General features: G+C 51.0%; 2 protein-coding genes across 2 annotated transcripts; one reads left to right on the top strand and one right to left on the bottom strand.

The window, feature by feature from the left end:
• Window positions 1-6,320: 6,320 nt before the first annotated feature.
• SETTUDRAFT_46184 (uncharacterized protein) lies at window positions 6,321-8,199 on the top strand (the record flags this gene model as incomplete). Its single annotated transcript, XM_008024754.1, has 2 exons — window positions 6,321-7,898; window positions 7,952-8,199. One exon carries the CDS (start codon window positions 6,321-6,323, stop codon window positions 7,851-7,853), a length of 1,533 nt encoding a protein of 510 aa, XP_008022945.1. The 3' UTR covers window positions 7,854-7,898; window positions 7,952-8,199.
• Window positions 8,200-11,540: 3,341 nt separating this feature from the next.
• SETTUDRAFT_167833 (uncharacterized protein) lies at window positions 11,541-13,853 on the bottom strand. The gene is made up of 9 exons (XM_008024932.1): window positions 13,754-13,853; window positions 13,653-13,703; window positions 13,286-13,599; window positions 13,036-13,228; window positions 12,711-12,982; window positions 12,569-12,661; window positions 12,246-12,516; window positions 12,074-12,193; window positions 11,541-12,016 (listed from the first exon to the last, which is right to left on the bottom strand). Exons 1-9 carry the CDS (start codon window positions 13,798-13,800, stop codon window positions 11,776-11,778), a joined length of 1,602 nt encoding a protein of 533 aa, XP_008023123.1. The 5' UTR covers window positions 13,801-13,853; the 3' UTR covers window positions 11,541-11,775.
• Between the last annotated feature and the right edge of the window lie 21 nt (window positions 13,854-13,874).

The raw sequence follows: 13,874 nt of genomic DNA, 5'->3' as shown, positions 1-13,874 counted from the left end.
CGTAGCCTTCAAGATAGGATGGCGAATTTGCAGTTGGCCGGACCGCCGACTCACAGCGGCACTGGATGAAGAGGCGCAGACAAGTTTCCCGAACACAAGACACGCCCTCTGGAGGTCCTGCGTGTGGAAGGTGGGGTCGCAACGAATATGCCAGTAAGTGTGAGGACCTAGATGCGCTGGCGAATGGTTCCTTCCAGTATGACCCCTCTGTTCCAACTGACACGGACAATAGATCGAGATTCGCGCACCGATCAAGCACACGCCGTACCGCCGATAACACAAAGGACCTGCTCGCCGACGAGCGACATGGACGAGTTACGCGCCTAGGAACTCTACATGCATGGACAAGCCGCAGCTAGCCACACTATCCAAATGTATAGGAGCATCAGATAGGGACAAGTGCCGAGACACTGATTTAGAGTGTTTCCTCGGGCCATGACCTCTCTGGCGGCAGTCAAGCGTGGGCTAGTGTATGGCGCGTAGCTCCCGGTGACAGGCAGTATATCACGACCGTCGATACGTGAGAACTTCCCAGTAGATGCCGGCCATCAAGCCAGTCTCAAAGGCGGTACGTCCCAGAATGGGAAAGGTCCAGGATACTGCAAACCGAAGGGCAAACCGGTACGCATGAACAATCGATGCATGGTTTGTGCATCTCAATTCCGATGTTCTTTATTTCGACACAGGGATAACCACCATCAGGGTCCGCAAAGCCATCCAGAACCCAAGCACTGGAAGTTGTGCAATGACGAGAGGATGCAACGAACCGCCGCAAAGGATGATCCACCCGAACTTGTCGAGAGCACCAGCGAATATGGCGAACAGGCTCGCCACAGGGCTGCGAAAAAAAAGAAGGAGAGTGCTGATCTAGCTACATCCCAAATGTGGAGAGTCGTACTGTGGCTGCTATGTCGATTTGACATGATATCGTATTCCGGTCTCAGTCATCTAAGACAGTGAACATAGGCGTACAACCACTGCAAGAACTGAAGAGCAGATGTCGACCTCTATCCCAGGAAAAAATACCACGGTCTACCTGGAGGCCATCTGGGTGGATGACACACTCGAGAGCAGCTCCAAAATATGCTAGAAGTTTTCACTTCAGAATGAAGGCGGTATGGCTACCGCAGCCTGTCCTCTTGGCATTCGTGTCTCCTCAGGTCGGAGACAAGGGTGTAGAAGTACGCAATGCTGAAGGCCGAACATGAGCTGACCAGAGTCGAGGGTTCAGAATGCCCTAGACAACCAATGCTGGTTCGAACAGCAGATGATGCTTGATGGTGTCGACGTCTGTTACCAATCCCTGGGTCGGCGACAATCATATTTCGACTAACACCGGCACAAACAGAAGATGGGCTGGAGCCTATGAAGCTGGGTTCCTTGGATCCAGCCAGAAGTCCTTGATGACTTTACCGGCCGTGTAGAGAAGAGACGGATTCCAACCAGGTCATGATGAGAACCAGTCACTTTTCTTTTGTTCCGCACGGTGTGCAAACTTCATTCCGGTTGGTATACCGTCCCCTCGCCAGCAACAGATTACTCGGTGGATTTGGACCAAACGAAGCGATTCGGATGAGCCGACCTCGACAGGCCTGGAGGACATGAACCTTTCCCAGGGTGGTGCGGCCCAAATTTCTTCGATGTTCAAGAGCAAGGACTGTGGTATAGAGACATCTACATCCCAGTGTATAGGCCACATATGGGAGAGCCCAAAAATTCGTGCGTTTGTCCACGTAGGCATATACTAAGGGCCTTCTCTTGCTTAGCCCTGCGAAAGGGTAGTCTCCATGTTGGAATTGTCCTCGACATGGCCGCCGCCAATATTGGTGTTCGTCTCGAGGGTCTTTCCAGCAGACGTGGCTCTGGTAAGCCAACTCCGACAAAGGGATTGCAGGTTGCGGTGCAAGCGAGAGGACTCGGTAATCATCTGCCCAACACCTGCAGATGATCTTAGGTATACCACGACTTCGAAAGTGGTGTATCGGATGATCGAGTTATGATCGAGTATTGGATAAGAGCCATGATGGTGTCATTATCGACTCGAAGCCGGGTTCCCGCCTACGGACAAAGATTGATGTCTTGTCGCGTGCGACACGCGATACACCCCAACAGGCCGCAGAAGCTGCCCAAGCCGAATCAGGTGGTCGAAGGTGCACCTGTCATGAGGATAGGTAGTTTGGAGGGTGTTCCAAGTGGTGGTTGGTGGTTATCGCCTCGTTACCCGCTTCCCACGAACCTTTGTGGCCGCTGTGGCGGGGTAGGAGTACGCTGGCCCCTGCGAGTGTTTCCTTTCTCTACGTCTCTGTTGTATGGCCATCCCAGCGAAGGGAGACATGTGTCCCATGACGAATTGTGCGCATGGAAAAGAAGCTCGCTGCCGCGTTCGTCGGACGGTCGAGCGTCGAGGATCGAGGGTCGCCCAAGAGGTTGACCGCGCCTTCGGGCTTGTCGATGCTATGCAAGACTCGAGAAGAATCAGCATCGAGGGACCGCTACGACAATGAGACAAAGATGTTTGAAGTCTTGTTCTTACCTTTACTGAGCTTCCTTGGTGTCGTGCTCGGGCGATGTCGGGAGCAAGACTCAGCGATGCGGACCTCCGAACGCGCTGAGAAGACGCGCTGAAGCACACCGGCTCCTAGCAAGGCGAGCTATCAGAAGAATGCAGACTGATAATAAGGCTGCTTTCTATCGTCATCATGTATGAGCTGCGAACGCTCGAGAGGCTATTGTCGTGGGCGTTGGGTAGACGCGAAGGAGCTTCGTGGCGCGGGGGCTGGTGCCACGACAGGATGCAGGGGAGACTCAAAAGACGTGTCCATCTGACCGCTTTAACTCTCCATCTCAGGACCATGTCGGAGAGGAGCTCCAGCGGTTGGTGGTCATTGCTGTCGAGTTTGGTGGCTTGTCGTGGTGGTGGAAGGGTGGAGAGCAGCGAAAATCAGGAGGGGGAAGGGACACCAACGATGAAGGTCAATGCGGACTCAAAGGCAAGAACAACCCCCTCGGCGCATAGCTTGCAGACGCACGCATAGCAGAAGACCTGTCGGCGACGTCTGGAAACCCAACACGACAACGGAACAAGGAGCAGTTTCGCAGCTTCGAGGGCCGACGTCATTCGAGTCGGACCGAATACTTCGCATCTTAGCGAAGCCCACGGCCCCGATGGTTGCCCTACGCTGCAAGGGAAGAAGACACAATGAACGGCGCATGACAACCGCCACATACAAGATCTCGATTACTACAGCCTCCGGAAAGCCTCACGCTGCTTACCCGCCTGGTTCTCTTTGGGGGAGGCTCATGTCAAACAACATACTACACGGCTCAGATTCCAGTAGGTTTGCCGTCTACAATGCACACAAAGGCCTTGCCAGCTACTAATGATCCTACAGATAGTTCTCTTGTTGCAGTAGTTTACTTTGAAAGTCGAATGCACCGTCTAATTTGCCCCTTGATTGCACCCAGTTATCTGCTTTGTGAGACCAAACTGTGCCAAGGCTGTGAACTGATGGGGCAACGCCCTTGCTCACCACACTTTTAGCGTCAGAAACCTTATTTCCACTTCTCCTCGCTCCCCACCTACCTGTTGACCTTTACAACTTCAGCCTTTGCTACACGCTATCACTCTCCACAGGGTACTCTGAGTACTCGCATCTATCTCTACAGTATCTTATGCAGTCTTGGGTTCATTCGGAACCCCTAGACGCCCTCCCCTTGTGTATCGCGTTGCCCGCATGGTAAGATAACTGGACACCGCCAGCCCACCAGGCCATCCCTTATGGTCATCTCTTGAAGCGGCGCAACAGAAGCCCCTTCTTCAAACACAAAAAGAGCTACCGAACAACATTAAGATTCGACGAACTGCTCAATGTCGGCCGCTGCGACTCGGATTAATACGAAGCTCTAGCGACAGCGTGACCTCGACCGTGAAGACAAACATCGCAGGCTAAGTATTATACAGACCAACAGACACACCGCTCCGAAAGTACCTCCAACAACAGACAAGCAGCTTCATTCCTCGTAATCTGAATACCTATAACCTACTACAGCAGTCGTTGCGATATTTGTCGGTACCATGTACATACGCCCAGGGTAACATCACTTCGGTGCCTCCGAACTTCCAAAGACTCGAGATCATCTATATCAGTTCATATTCCCCACACAACTACACTCGGGTTATCAATGGATAACAGCACTGCATCGAAAACATTTGTCTGACTGGGACACTGTGGCACAAACAATCCATAAGACAGGTGGCAGAGTAGCGTGTCAAACAAACATCGACTCATATACAAGAACCCTCGCTCTATAAACATGACAACATGGAATTCGGCTCATAACGCACCGTCATGCCACACTACAAAAGAGAACACATACACTCGTTCAACGCTGGTATTAAGCCGACCTATCATATCTCATCACTGAACCACTTCCAGCGAGGATTGTCACACACGCTAAATTTCCCTTCTTACTGGCTGGGATGATTGTCGTTTGTGCGCGAGCCGAACCATACTCAGATATTTGTGAGGCCCAGGGGTTTTGCAAACCATCAATACTATTGATGAGAGGTTCTAGTCCTAGAACGCCTTACACTCACCTGTGCTCTTCCACATTATGTCCATTGACCTGGCGAAATTTCGATTGGATACAAAGAAGGTCGGTACATTGAACTCGATGGCCAGCTCTATCGTGCTGCCCTATCTTACATTCCCACTGGAGTAGGCCCTTCGCTATGCTGCTCAAACTCCTACCTGGCTATCGAACATACCCTTATTTCTCGTCTCTAACTTTTGCATGCTTTCTTTTATTCATTGTTCCCTTCTCTTGCTTCTTGCTCACATGTCGGTAGCATCTATGGACTAACCTTCCGGGCGCCTACGATCGAACAAAGTGGAGACGTATTACCTCTATTACCACGGATGGAAAGAGTTGGAACATTCTGGGACAAGACCTTTTCTTTTGTTACATGGCTATAGAATGCGAGCTCAAGGCTTCACGAAACACCTCTACATGGAAACTCTCATCGATGTCTGCTACTGCTAACCAAGGGATACATACAACTACAATATTACAGCATCGACAATCTCTTCAAGGTCCAAGGCTTCGGATACAGATCAAGCCTAGTATCTTCTTAGTGCCGCCGACTTCTTGGTATCGACCTTCACCTGTTGTGTAACGCCCCACTCCAACTGGCGCCACAGAGAGCTTATGGACGCGGGGTAGAGGAGTAGCTGTGGAGCTTTCTCGTGGGTCTCTCTCAGTAAACGATACTCTGGCTCCCCTTGCTCACCGCTTCTATCAAGGGTCACTGAGAGTTGTGGGTATAAAACCCTGCCAGGGTAGGGTTTTGCCCGTCCACGGTGGTTCTTGCAACTCCAAGATCACGGTCCAAAACTTTCAATCTCGCTCCCTCACTTGAGCATTCAAATTTCTACTATCCATTAAATCAACCACACGCTTAACAGTCTTCTTTTCCGATCCACCAACATCTTCGCATTTGCGAATCGGAGCCGCTCTGCGCCAACGAATCCATCAAAAGCTTATAGGTTTGGTCGAATAGACTTTGCGCCACCTGGCATTGGACCAAGCGAACCGTCATTTGATCCAAAAGCAAGACTGTAGAAGAGGCAAGACATTGGGGACACGCAGTGGTCGATATCTTTCGACTTTGAGCGTCGAACCACGCCAGTGCGGGCCCTGCGCGCCACCTTGCACTTTCGTCAGTTCAGCTGTCTATAGCTCATCACGACCCCCAACACAAGAAGGTAAAAAGCTGTAACGGGAGGGCTCCCAGAGCGAGTGTTCCTCTGGCGTCTCCTGTCATTTCGCCTTCTTGTCGAGTTGGTTGCCTGGGCGATTCGGCTGCTTCACAGCTTCTTGGGAACCCTAGCGCCCGGTCTCAGCGACTCTCCTCTCCTTCCTAACCCCCAACCCGGTCCCGCTCCCCCCACCAAAAGGTACGTCTACTCCAATTCTACTGGTTCTTGCATCTGCCTCTGAGCCTGAGCGGCACGGGAGCGGCACGTGCGGTTTTCCCTCAGATCTGTATTGTTGACCTTTGGTTTGGTGTTTGAGACCTGCCTATAACACCCTCGCTCTAACCCCGCAAATGAGTTCCCGCCTCGGACCCCACTAACAACACAATAGAAGCTCGCTTGGTCTCTGTCCCTGTCTGAAGAGCTCTTGCATCACTTTTAGCAACCAGTCTACGGTTTGATTATTCTCAGCACCCAGGTCAGTCTGATACTCCACGTCCTTCATAATCCATTGTCGCTGAATTTTCTTTAGTTGCAACTATATCCCAGGGATCCAGAACCACCATGTCCGCCTATCACAACAACCAGCTAAACATGGTCGGCCTGTTCGATCCAGACGACGGGTTTGCCTCCTTAGGTCAACCGCCAGCAATGCCATGGCCGGCTCAGAATAACTTTGGACAAGCCGCCGAGGCCGAGCGACTCTTCAATGACTATGCGCCTGCCCCGCAAGTTAACTACGATTTTGCTGGCGGCTTCTTCCAGCCCGACCATTTCGTTGCGGATTCCACTGGCAGCCAAGACCAGAATTCAGACGATGAATTTGAGGCTAGGAGCGAGGACGGCCTGTTCGCTACGAGCTCCAACTCTCCACATGACAGCGATTATGTTGAGGGTTCTTCCAAGGCTCGTCGGTCATTCAAGGTGACCAAGACGCCCAGGACGCCCAGGACGCCGAAGATCAACAAGGATGGTGAGCCTCGCAAGCCTCGGCAGCCTCGTCCGAAGCTTCTCAAATGGAGTGACAACGATTGGAAGAACGTTCTTCTTGGGGTCGTCTGGGCGTGTGGCGAGACTGGTGTTCAAATCCCATTTGACCAAGCTGCACAGGTTCTTGGAGAGAACTGTACCGCTGGCGCCCTTCAGCAAGCTCTCTTGAAGTTGCGCAGCAAGCAAGTTGCCGATGGCTTCCAGATCCCAGCTTTGAAGATGGCGTGGTCGCGCAAGAACAGGAATGGAAGTACCTCCTCGCCCATTGCCAGCACAAAGACTACGCCGGCTCAGACTCCAATCAACACCCGGGCCAGAAAGTCTACCCTGCAGAAGAGCGACAAATCTCTCATTGTCACACTCAAACTCAAGTCTGAGTATCGCGGCGTTGGCACCATGCAACTCGAGACCGCGAAGATGCCTATCAAGAAGCAGCGCTCTGGTACCTCTGAAAGCCCCAAACGCACCCCAACGCGCCGACCTACTCGTCAGGGTGAGCTTCAGGCCGCGCAACTGCCTCAGCAGCCTGTCACCGAGATCGGAGAGCCCAGGAACGAGAATGGCAACGATACGGTCAAGGCACAAGCTCCTGTTCACGGAACCACTGAGGGCCAGGCTCAACTTGTTAACAATGGCGAGGATCAAGACCAGAAAGTCCCCAACGTCAACATGGAGCTGTTCCCAAATCTGGTCGATGAGTTGCCGGACTTGGTACAGGATCGCATGCTTCACAACCGTAGCCAGGCATTCATGGACGACATTCGGGTTAATGGAGAGAACTTCGTTGCCGAAGCCGCCGAAGCCGCTGAGGCGTTGCGTTCTTTTGAAGGAATCATGACTCCACTGAACAACTCCTTCGGTCATGGATACTTCCCCGAATCTCCAAACCAGGCAGTTCCCACCTATGGTACCCAGTATGGTATGGCCGGAGGTCATGATCAGCAGTTTGCCTTGGGAAATCCTCAGCCGCCTGGTCTTTTCGAGTACTCTGACATTACTGGTTATGATCCTTTCGCTACTCGCGACATGAACCAGGGTCCATTCGGCAATGTCTTCATGGACGAAACTATGGATTTCCAGCCATTCAACTCTGGTTTCTTCCCTTGATCTCCTTTGGCCGTGCCTCATTCAGGGAGATGGTATTTCATCATCGTAAGTTTTGCAACAATTTATCATTCAATACTTTACCTGACCATGACCCTCAGTACGATTGACGAACACTTATGATTCAACGGCTTTGCGATTTTTGCTTACTGATTCATTTTTCATGGCTTACGGAACTCATTATCATGGCCCACAGCATGCACTTCATGGTTCATGGAATGCAATATGCATGCTCGGGGATTCAACATTCATGCTTGCGGATTCAATATGCATAGTTCACGGGATTCATTATCATTGCTCATGCAATGCACTATTCATGCACACAGAGGTCGGCATTCATGGTTCAACTGCTTCATTGGTTTCATTTCTTTTGCTTCAGGCCCCATATTTTGCAGCATCATCAGAGCAGCGATTTCTTCTTCCTTCAGGATTCCCGGTCAATTGGCATTGGCAATGGTTTCTGTCTTGCTTCGCACTTGGATAGCGTTGGCTTGACACATGGAAGAAGAAGATATTCAAATTCACAAGTTTGGCGACAGTCAGTTAACATAGATATCACGAAGCAATATAACGTGGTTCACAAGTGAGTCGCTAACCCAAGCGAGTCGCTAACGCCCCACCAGCCCATCAACTTCATCACTATAACGCGTGATGTCTCAACAACGCAACCGTCTATTAATATATTCTGAATCTGATCTTCAACTTGCTCTTTTTGACGTCCAGTCGCAACGTGTTCAGAGTGTAAACCGTGCTGCTACTATCTACAACGTCCTACAAAGAACTCTATCTGATCGACGCGCTGGAAAGCGCCCTCGACGCGACTGCGAGCCGAAATCGAAGCGTCTAGATAAGCTAGAAGAGGAGGCTATAGTTGAGCGTATTCTTGAAGAGTCTGCGCGAGGATTTGCGCCTACAAAGCTTGACGTTCGAGTAATGGCTGATAAACTATTGGAGGAGCGTGGTGGCAACCCTGTTGGCAAGAACTGGGTTGACAACTTCGTTAAGCGGACTCCTGAGCTCCGTACGCGCTGGAGCCGTCCCTATGATCACCAGCGAGCCGCCTGCGAGGATCCAGTGGCTATCCAGCGCTGGTTCGACTTAGTCCAGGCGACAAGGCAGAAGTGGGGTATTGTGGACGACGATATCTACAACTTTGACGAGACTGGCTTTATGATGGGCAAGATTTTATCATAGTTAGTTATCACAGCATTAGAAAGATATGGGAAAAAGAAGCGGATACAGCCAGGCAACCGTGAGTGGGTTACTGTGATCCAAGGCGTGGGCGCGTCGGGTCGCCGAATACCACCCTTCGTTGTCTTTGCGGGCAAGGTGCTTATCAACGTCTAGTTTGAGGATTTGCCTGCCAACTGGGTTCTTGAAGTCAGTCCCAATGGCTGGACGAATAATCAGCTTGGTCTTGCCTGGTTAGAGCACTTTGATACCCATACAAAGAGCTCTACTGTGGGTGGGTATCGACTGCTCATTATCGATGGCCATGAGAGCCACTGCTCTGTCGATTTCCAAGATCTTTGCAAGGAGAAGAATATTGTGCTTCTCTGCATGCCTGCGCACTCGTCTCACCTGTTGCAGCCCCTTGACGTCGCCTGCTTCTCGCCGTTGAAGCGCAAGTATGGCGACGCTATTTCAGGCTTGGCACGCAACCGCACCCACTATATCAGCAAAGAGACCTTCCTACCAGCCTTTAAGACTGCTTTTGAGCAGTCTATCACGAAGGAGAATATCCAAGCTGGCTTTAGAGGCGCTGGTCTAGTCCCACACGACCCACAGGCTGTGCTATCTAAGCTTGATGTGGTGGTGCAGACACCTGTACAATCACCGCAACAGGTAGCCGCCTGCAGGCGCAGACACCACGCAACGCGCGCGAAGTTGAGTCTTAAATTGGTCTTATTCAAGAGAGCGTGAGAAAACGCCGTGGGTCTTCTGCCAATTCACTCACTGAGCAGATCGCGTAGCTGAGTAAGGGGGCCCAGCAAATGGCACATAAAATGACGCTTATGATGGAGGAAATGGGTACGCTTCGAGCGGCTCTTGACGAGTCAAATAAGCGTAAAAGCCGCAAGCGGCGATACGTACGGACAGAAGAGACTCTTACTGTAGGCGAAGTACAAGAAGTATTAGCTGAACAGGCGGGTAGCAGTCGTGGTGATGGTGAGAGTGCGTCGAAGAGGGTGCGAGGAGAGCGGCGGTGCGGGCGTTGCAAGCAGACTGGACACAACGCTCGTACCTGCGTAGTTGAGATAGATAGTGCAAGTGATAGTAGCGATTCTGACAATTAATTTGGTGTATCGCAATAGTTTATTGACTGTGATAAAAAACTGTGATAACGTGTTGATGTAGATGTAGTGGTGGGGCGTTAGCGACTCGCTTGGGTTAGCGACTCACTTGTGAACCACGTTAATCCTTTGGATACCATAACGGTGACTCTTTTGACTGCTGTGATGAGGATGTTGAAGCAGACTCATGATGCAACATCGTGACTAGTATATCGCGACACTACTTTATTCCATACAAATCGTGCGCTTGGCAGATGTGAACGGCTGGTTTGTGGCTTGTTCACAACAGCGACCCATTACCCAGTTCGTTCTTTGTTCGTATGTTTGTAACAATCCATTCATGTAACCGCAGCCATTGAAGCCCAGCTTCGTTATCGTGAATTTATTCACGCAACCGCTTTATCCATAATCTTAGCCCACTATTTGTCAGTATTAGATTGGAAGGGACCGCATGGAGTAAAAGCCTTCCTATATGTTCATATATTCCGTCTATTAAATATTTCAGAATACGTATATCAAATAATACACGCACGCACGTACGTCCCGTCCCGATTTCCACCACAGCCCAAGATTCACAGATACCCATATTCATCACACCATCTCGTCCACCTTGCAAAACATGTTCCATGAAAAGGCGAGAGAAACAACATCAACCGTAGCCAAAAGCTGTACTAATCACAGCGCACTTGAATATTGAAAAAAATAGCAATAAGTAATACCGAAGAAAAGGAAGAAGGGAAAAAAATAAATAAAGAATTTGTCAGAGTGCAGAATAATCCGGATTTCTTTAAACCCCCCCCCCCAGCACCACGCCGCGCCACATTCATCAATTAACTAAGCAATTAGTATAAATCATACACATATATATGCACACGCATACACAAAACCATAACCCTAATCACAACTATATCTGTATCCCAACTCCCCCATCCCTAAACAATGAATCCCAACCCGCCCCCCAAAAAGCTCTCCCAGTACCCGCGTCCGCACGCCTTCCTCAACCCGTTTACGCCGTCCTCCGCGACGCCGCCCACGCCGCTCGGCCAGCACGGTAAACGAGCGTACGTAGCAGGCCAGGAGAAGCTGCGGGTTGCTGATTACAGCAGGTATCGGGCTGATGAGCCGGGGGTAGGGTGGAAAATGGTGCGCGTGCTGGATGGAATGAGGAGGAGGGTGGAGATGAGGATGGGGCTGGGAGCGGGGATGGGGCAAGGACTGAGACAAGAACAAGGGGTGGGGCAGGGGAGGGAGCAGGGGGTGGGACTGGGGAGAGGTGGGTGGGGTGGGGAAAGAGGGAGACGGAGAGAGATGGAAGGGAGGAGGGGTTGGGGATTTTAATTTGGCTTGAGAAAGTTATTCTACCAGCACTGTTGTTCATTTGAGAATTTCTTGTGGGTATTGTTTCATTTTATAGCGATGTATTCATTACATGGGGGGGCGCATATAGTCACGTCATGACATTGTACAACACATCCATGTTTGCACCGCAAATTGGTTCATTACATTACTCATTGCTTTCCGCCCTCCACTTCATCACCCTTGATCCTTTCATCATGTCATTTCCCATTTCCCAACATTGCGGCTTGAACACTGTCATTTCTTTGTCCCCGTCGATAGTCATTCAAAATGACTTAGTACTTTGCGGTTTGGGTCTCAGCAACAGGAGCACTCTCCTCATGCTGGATGCTGCGCTTCCTCTCCTGGTTTGCGGCAACCTCGCTGAGGCTGGCCTTGCGAGCAGCACCAGAATCAATGTCAGCGAATGAAACGGCGGGACGGAACTCCTTGGATTTCCAGGCCTTGCTGACGATGCCGTAGAGTTCGTCGACTTGCTCGAGGGTAAGACCCTTGGTCTCGTAGATCAATGCCCAGCTATATGCATATGTTAGTAAGCTATGTTTTTATAGAGGCTAGGATTAGAAGACTTACACAAAGCCAATGCAGACGAAGCAGAAGGTGCCCCAAATGAAGAAAACCTTGGAACCCAGGTTTGCGTGGACGGGGTCAACCATGTAGGGAGTCGAGTAGGCAATAGCCCAGTTGAGGAGCCTAACAGATGCTTGTTAGCTCAATGATATCTTGATGTGCTGAGATTGCTTACCAGTTGCTGGCAGTGGTCATGGAAAGACACTTGGCACGCGCCTTGAGAGGGAACAACTCGCCGGTGACGACCCATGCGACGGGTCCCCAGGAACTGGCGAAGAAGAAGATGTAGATGCACACAAAGGCAATGGCAGCGCGCTGCGATGGCAAATCGGTGGTTCCGGAAACGGTACCCGTAATGGCGACAATATATTGGCAGACGCACATGCCCACTCCTCCCAACAGAAGGAGATTGCGGCGACCGAGACGCTCAACCATCCAGAGACCAGCTGTGTAAAAGTTAGCATCTTGTATATTTAGGAATAACCCTTGGAAACTTACGGAAAGTGGAAGCAACGTTGACACAGTTGGTGATGACCTGAATAATGAAAGGGTTCCTGAAACCGGCGCGCTGGAAGTATTGTGTTCCATAGTCTGCCCGCTATTAGCCAATGTTCCTTGTCAGGGCAACGCCATCACTCACAGAAAATGAAGTTGACACCAGTCAGCTGTTGGAGCGCTTGCAACAGACATCCGGTCATCAGTCGCTTTCCCAAAGTACCCTTGAAGCACTCGAGGTATGTCGACTTGCCCAATGACATCTCGTAGAGATGGTTGGCTTGTACTTCGTTGAGCTCTTCGACAATAGCGGGGTGGTCGACAGGAAGGCGGCGCAGCTGACCAAGACTCTTTGCAGCCTCATCGTACTTGTCCATCTTGATGAGGTATCGAGGAGTCTCTGGGAGGACGAGGAGACTGGCAAATGATGTTAGTCGCAGCGGTTCGGTGTTTAGAGGGAGAATACGTACCCGCCAACCAGGATGATAGACCAGGCGAATTGCACAGCGATTGGAATACGGTACGATCCGGAGTCGTTGCGGTTTTTGGTGGAGTTGTTCACGATGGCAGCCAGTAGCAGACCGATTGTAATGGCCAGTTGGTAAGCTCCAACAATTGTGCCACGGATCCATTTGGGCGCAGTTTCACTCTGGTACATGGGAACTGCCAATATGTTAGCCATTCTGTCGCTGAAGACTGGCGCGAGGACGCGAGACATACTCAGAGCGGAAATAAGACCGACACCATATCCAGCGAAGAAGCGGCCAGCAATGAAAAGCTCCTGTGTGGTTGAAGCAGTTTGCAGAACGACACCGAGGTTGAAGACAAGGCCGGCCGAGGCGATCAAACCCCAGCGTCTTCCAAGCAAGTCGCCAAAGGGTGCTGCCGTCAGAGCGCCAAAGAAGGTACCAGCGGAGAGAATGGAGACAATCAAAGAGTCCTGAGCAGCTGTAATGCTTTTGTCTGGTTGCGTCGAGAATTCTTTTTTCCAGTAGTCCATGGCAATGATGCCGGAAATGGTACCAGTGTCATATCTAGTGTAATCAGCCAAAGTCTGTTGCTGCGGACGCTACGGTTGTAGACTTACCCGTAAAGCACACCTCCAAAGGCGACGAAAAGACCAATGAGAATGGCTGGCCTGAGAGTGGGTTAGCGAGATGGAGGAGAAACGTGTTGAAGGGCACATACCATGCCTTGCCAGGAGTGTCTGCCGGGGGCTTGAGCATGAAACCCATGATGTCGGTTTACAATTTGGTATGCTGAGATGGGCAAAGGCAGGATAGCAAGCCCTCAAAAGCGACGCGGGGTG

This window comes from Exserohilum turcica (assembly GCF_000359705.1).
Source record: "Exserohilum turcica Et28A unplaced genomic scaffold SETTUscaffold_13, whole genome shotgun sequence".
NCBI classification, from domain to species: domain Eukaryota; kingdom Fungi; phylum Ascomycota; class Dothideomycetes; order Pleosporales; family Pleosporaceae; genus Exserohilum; species Exserohilum turcicum.
The sequence above is the reverse complement of the archived record's forward strand: the minus strand, read 5'-3'. Positions and strand labels throughout refer to the sequence as shown.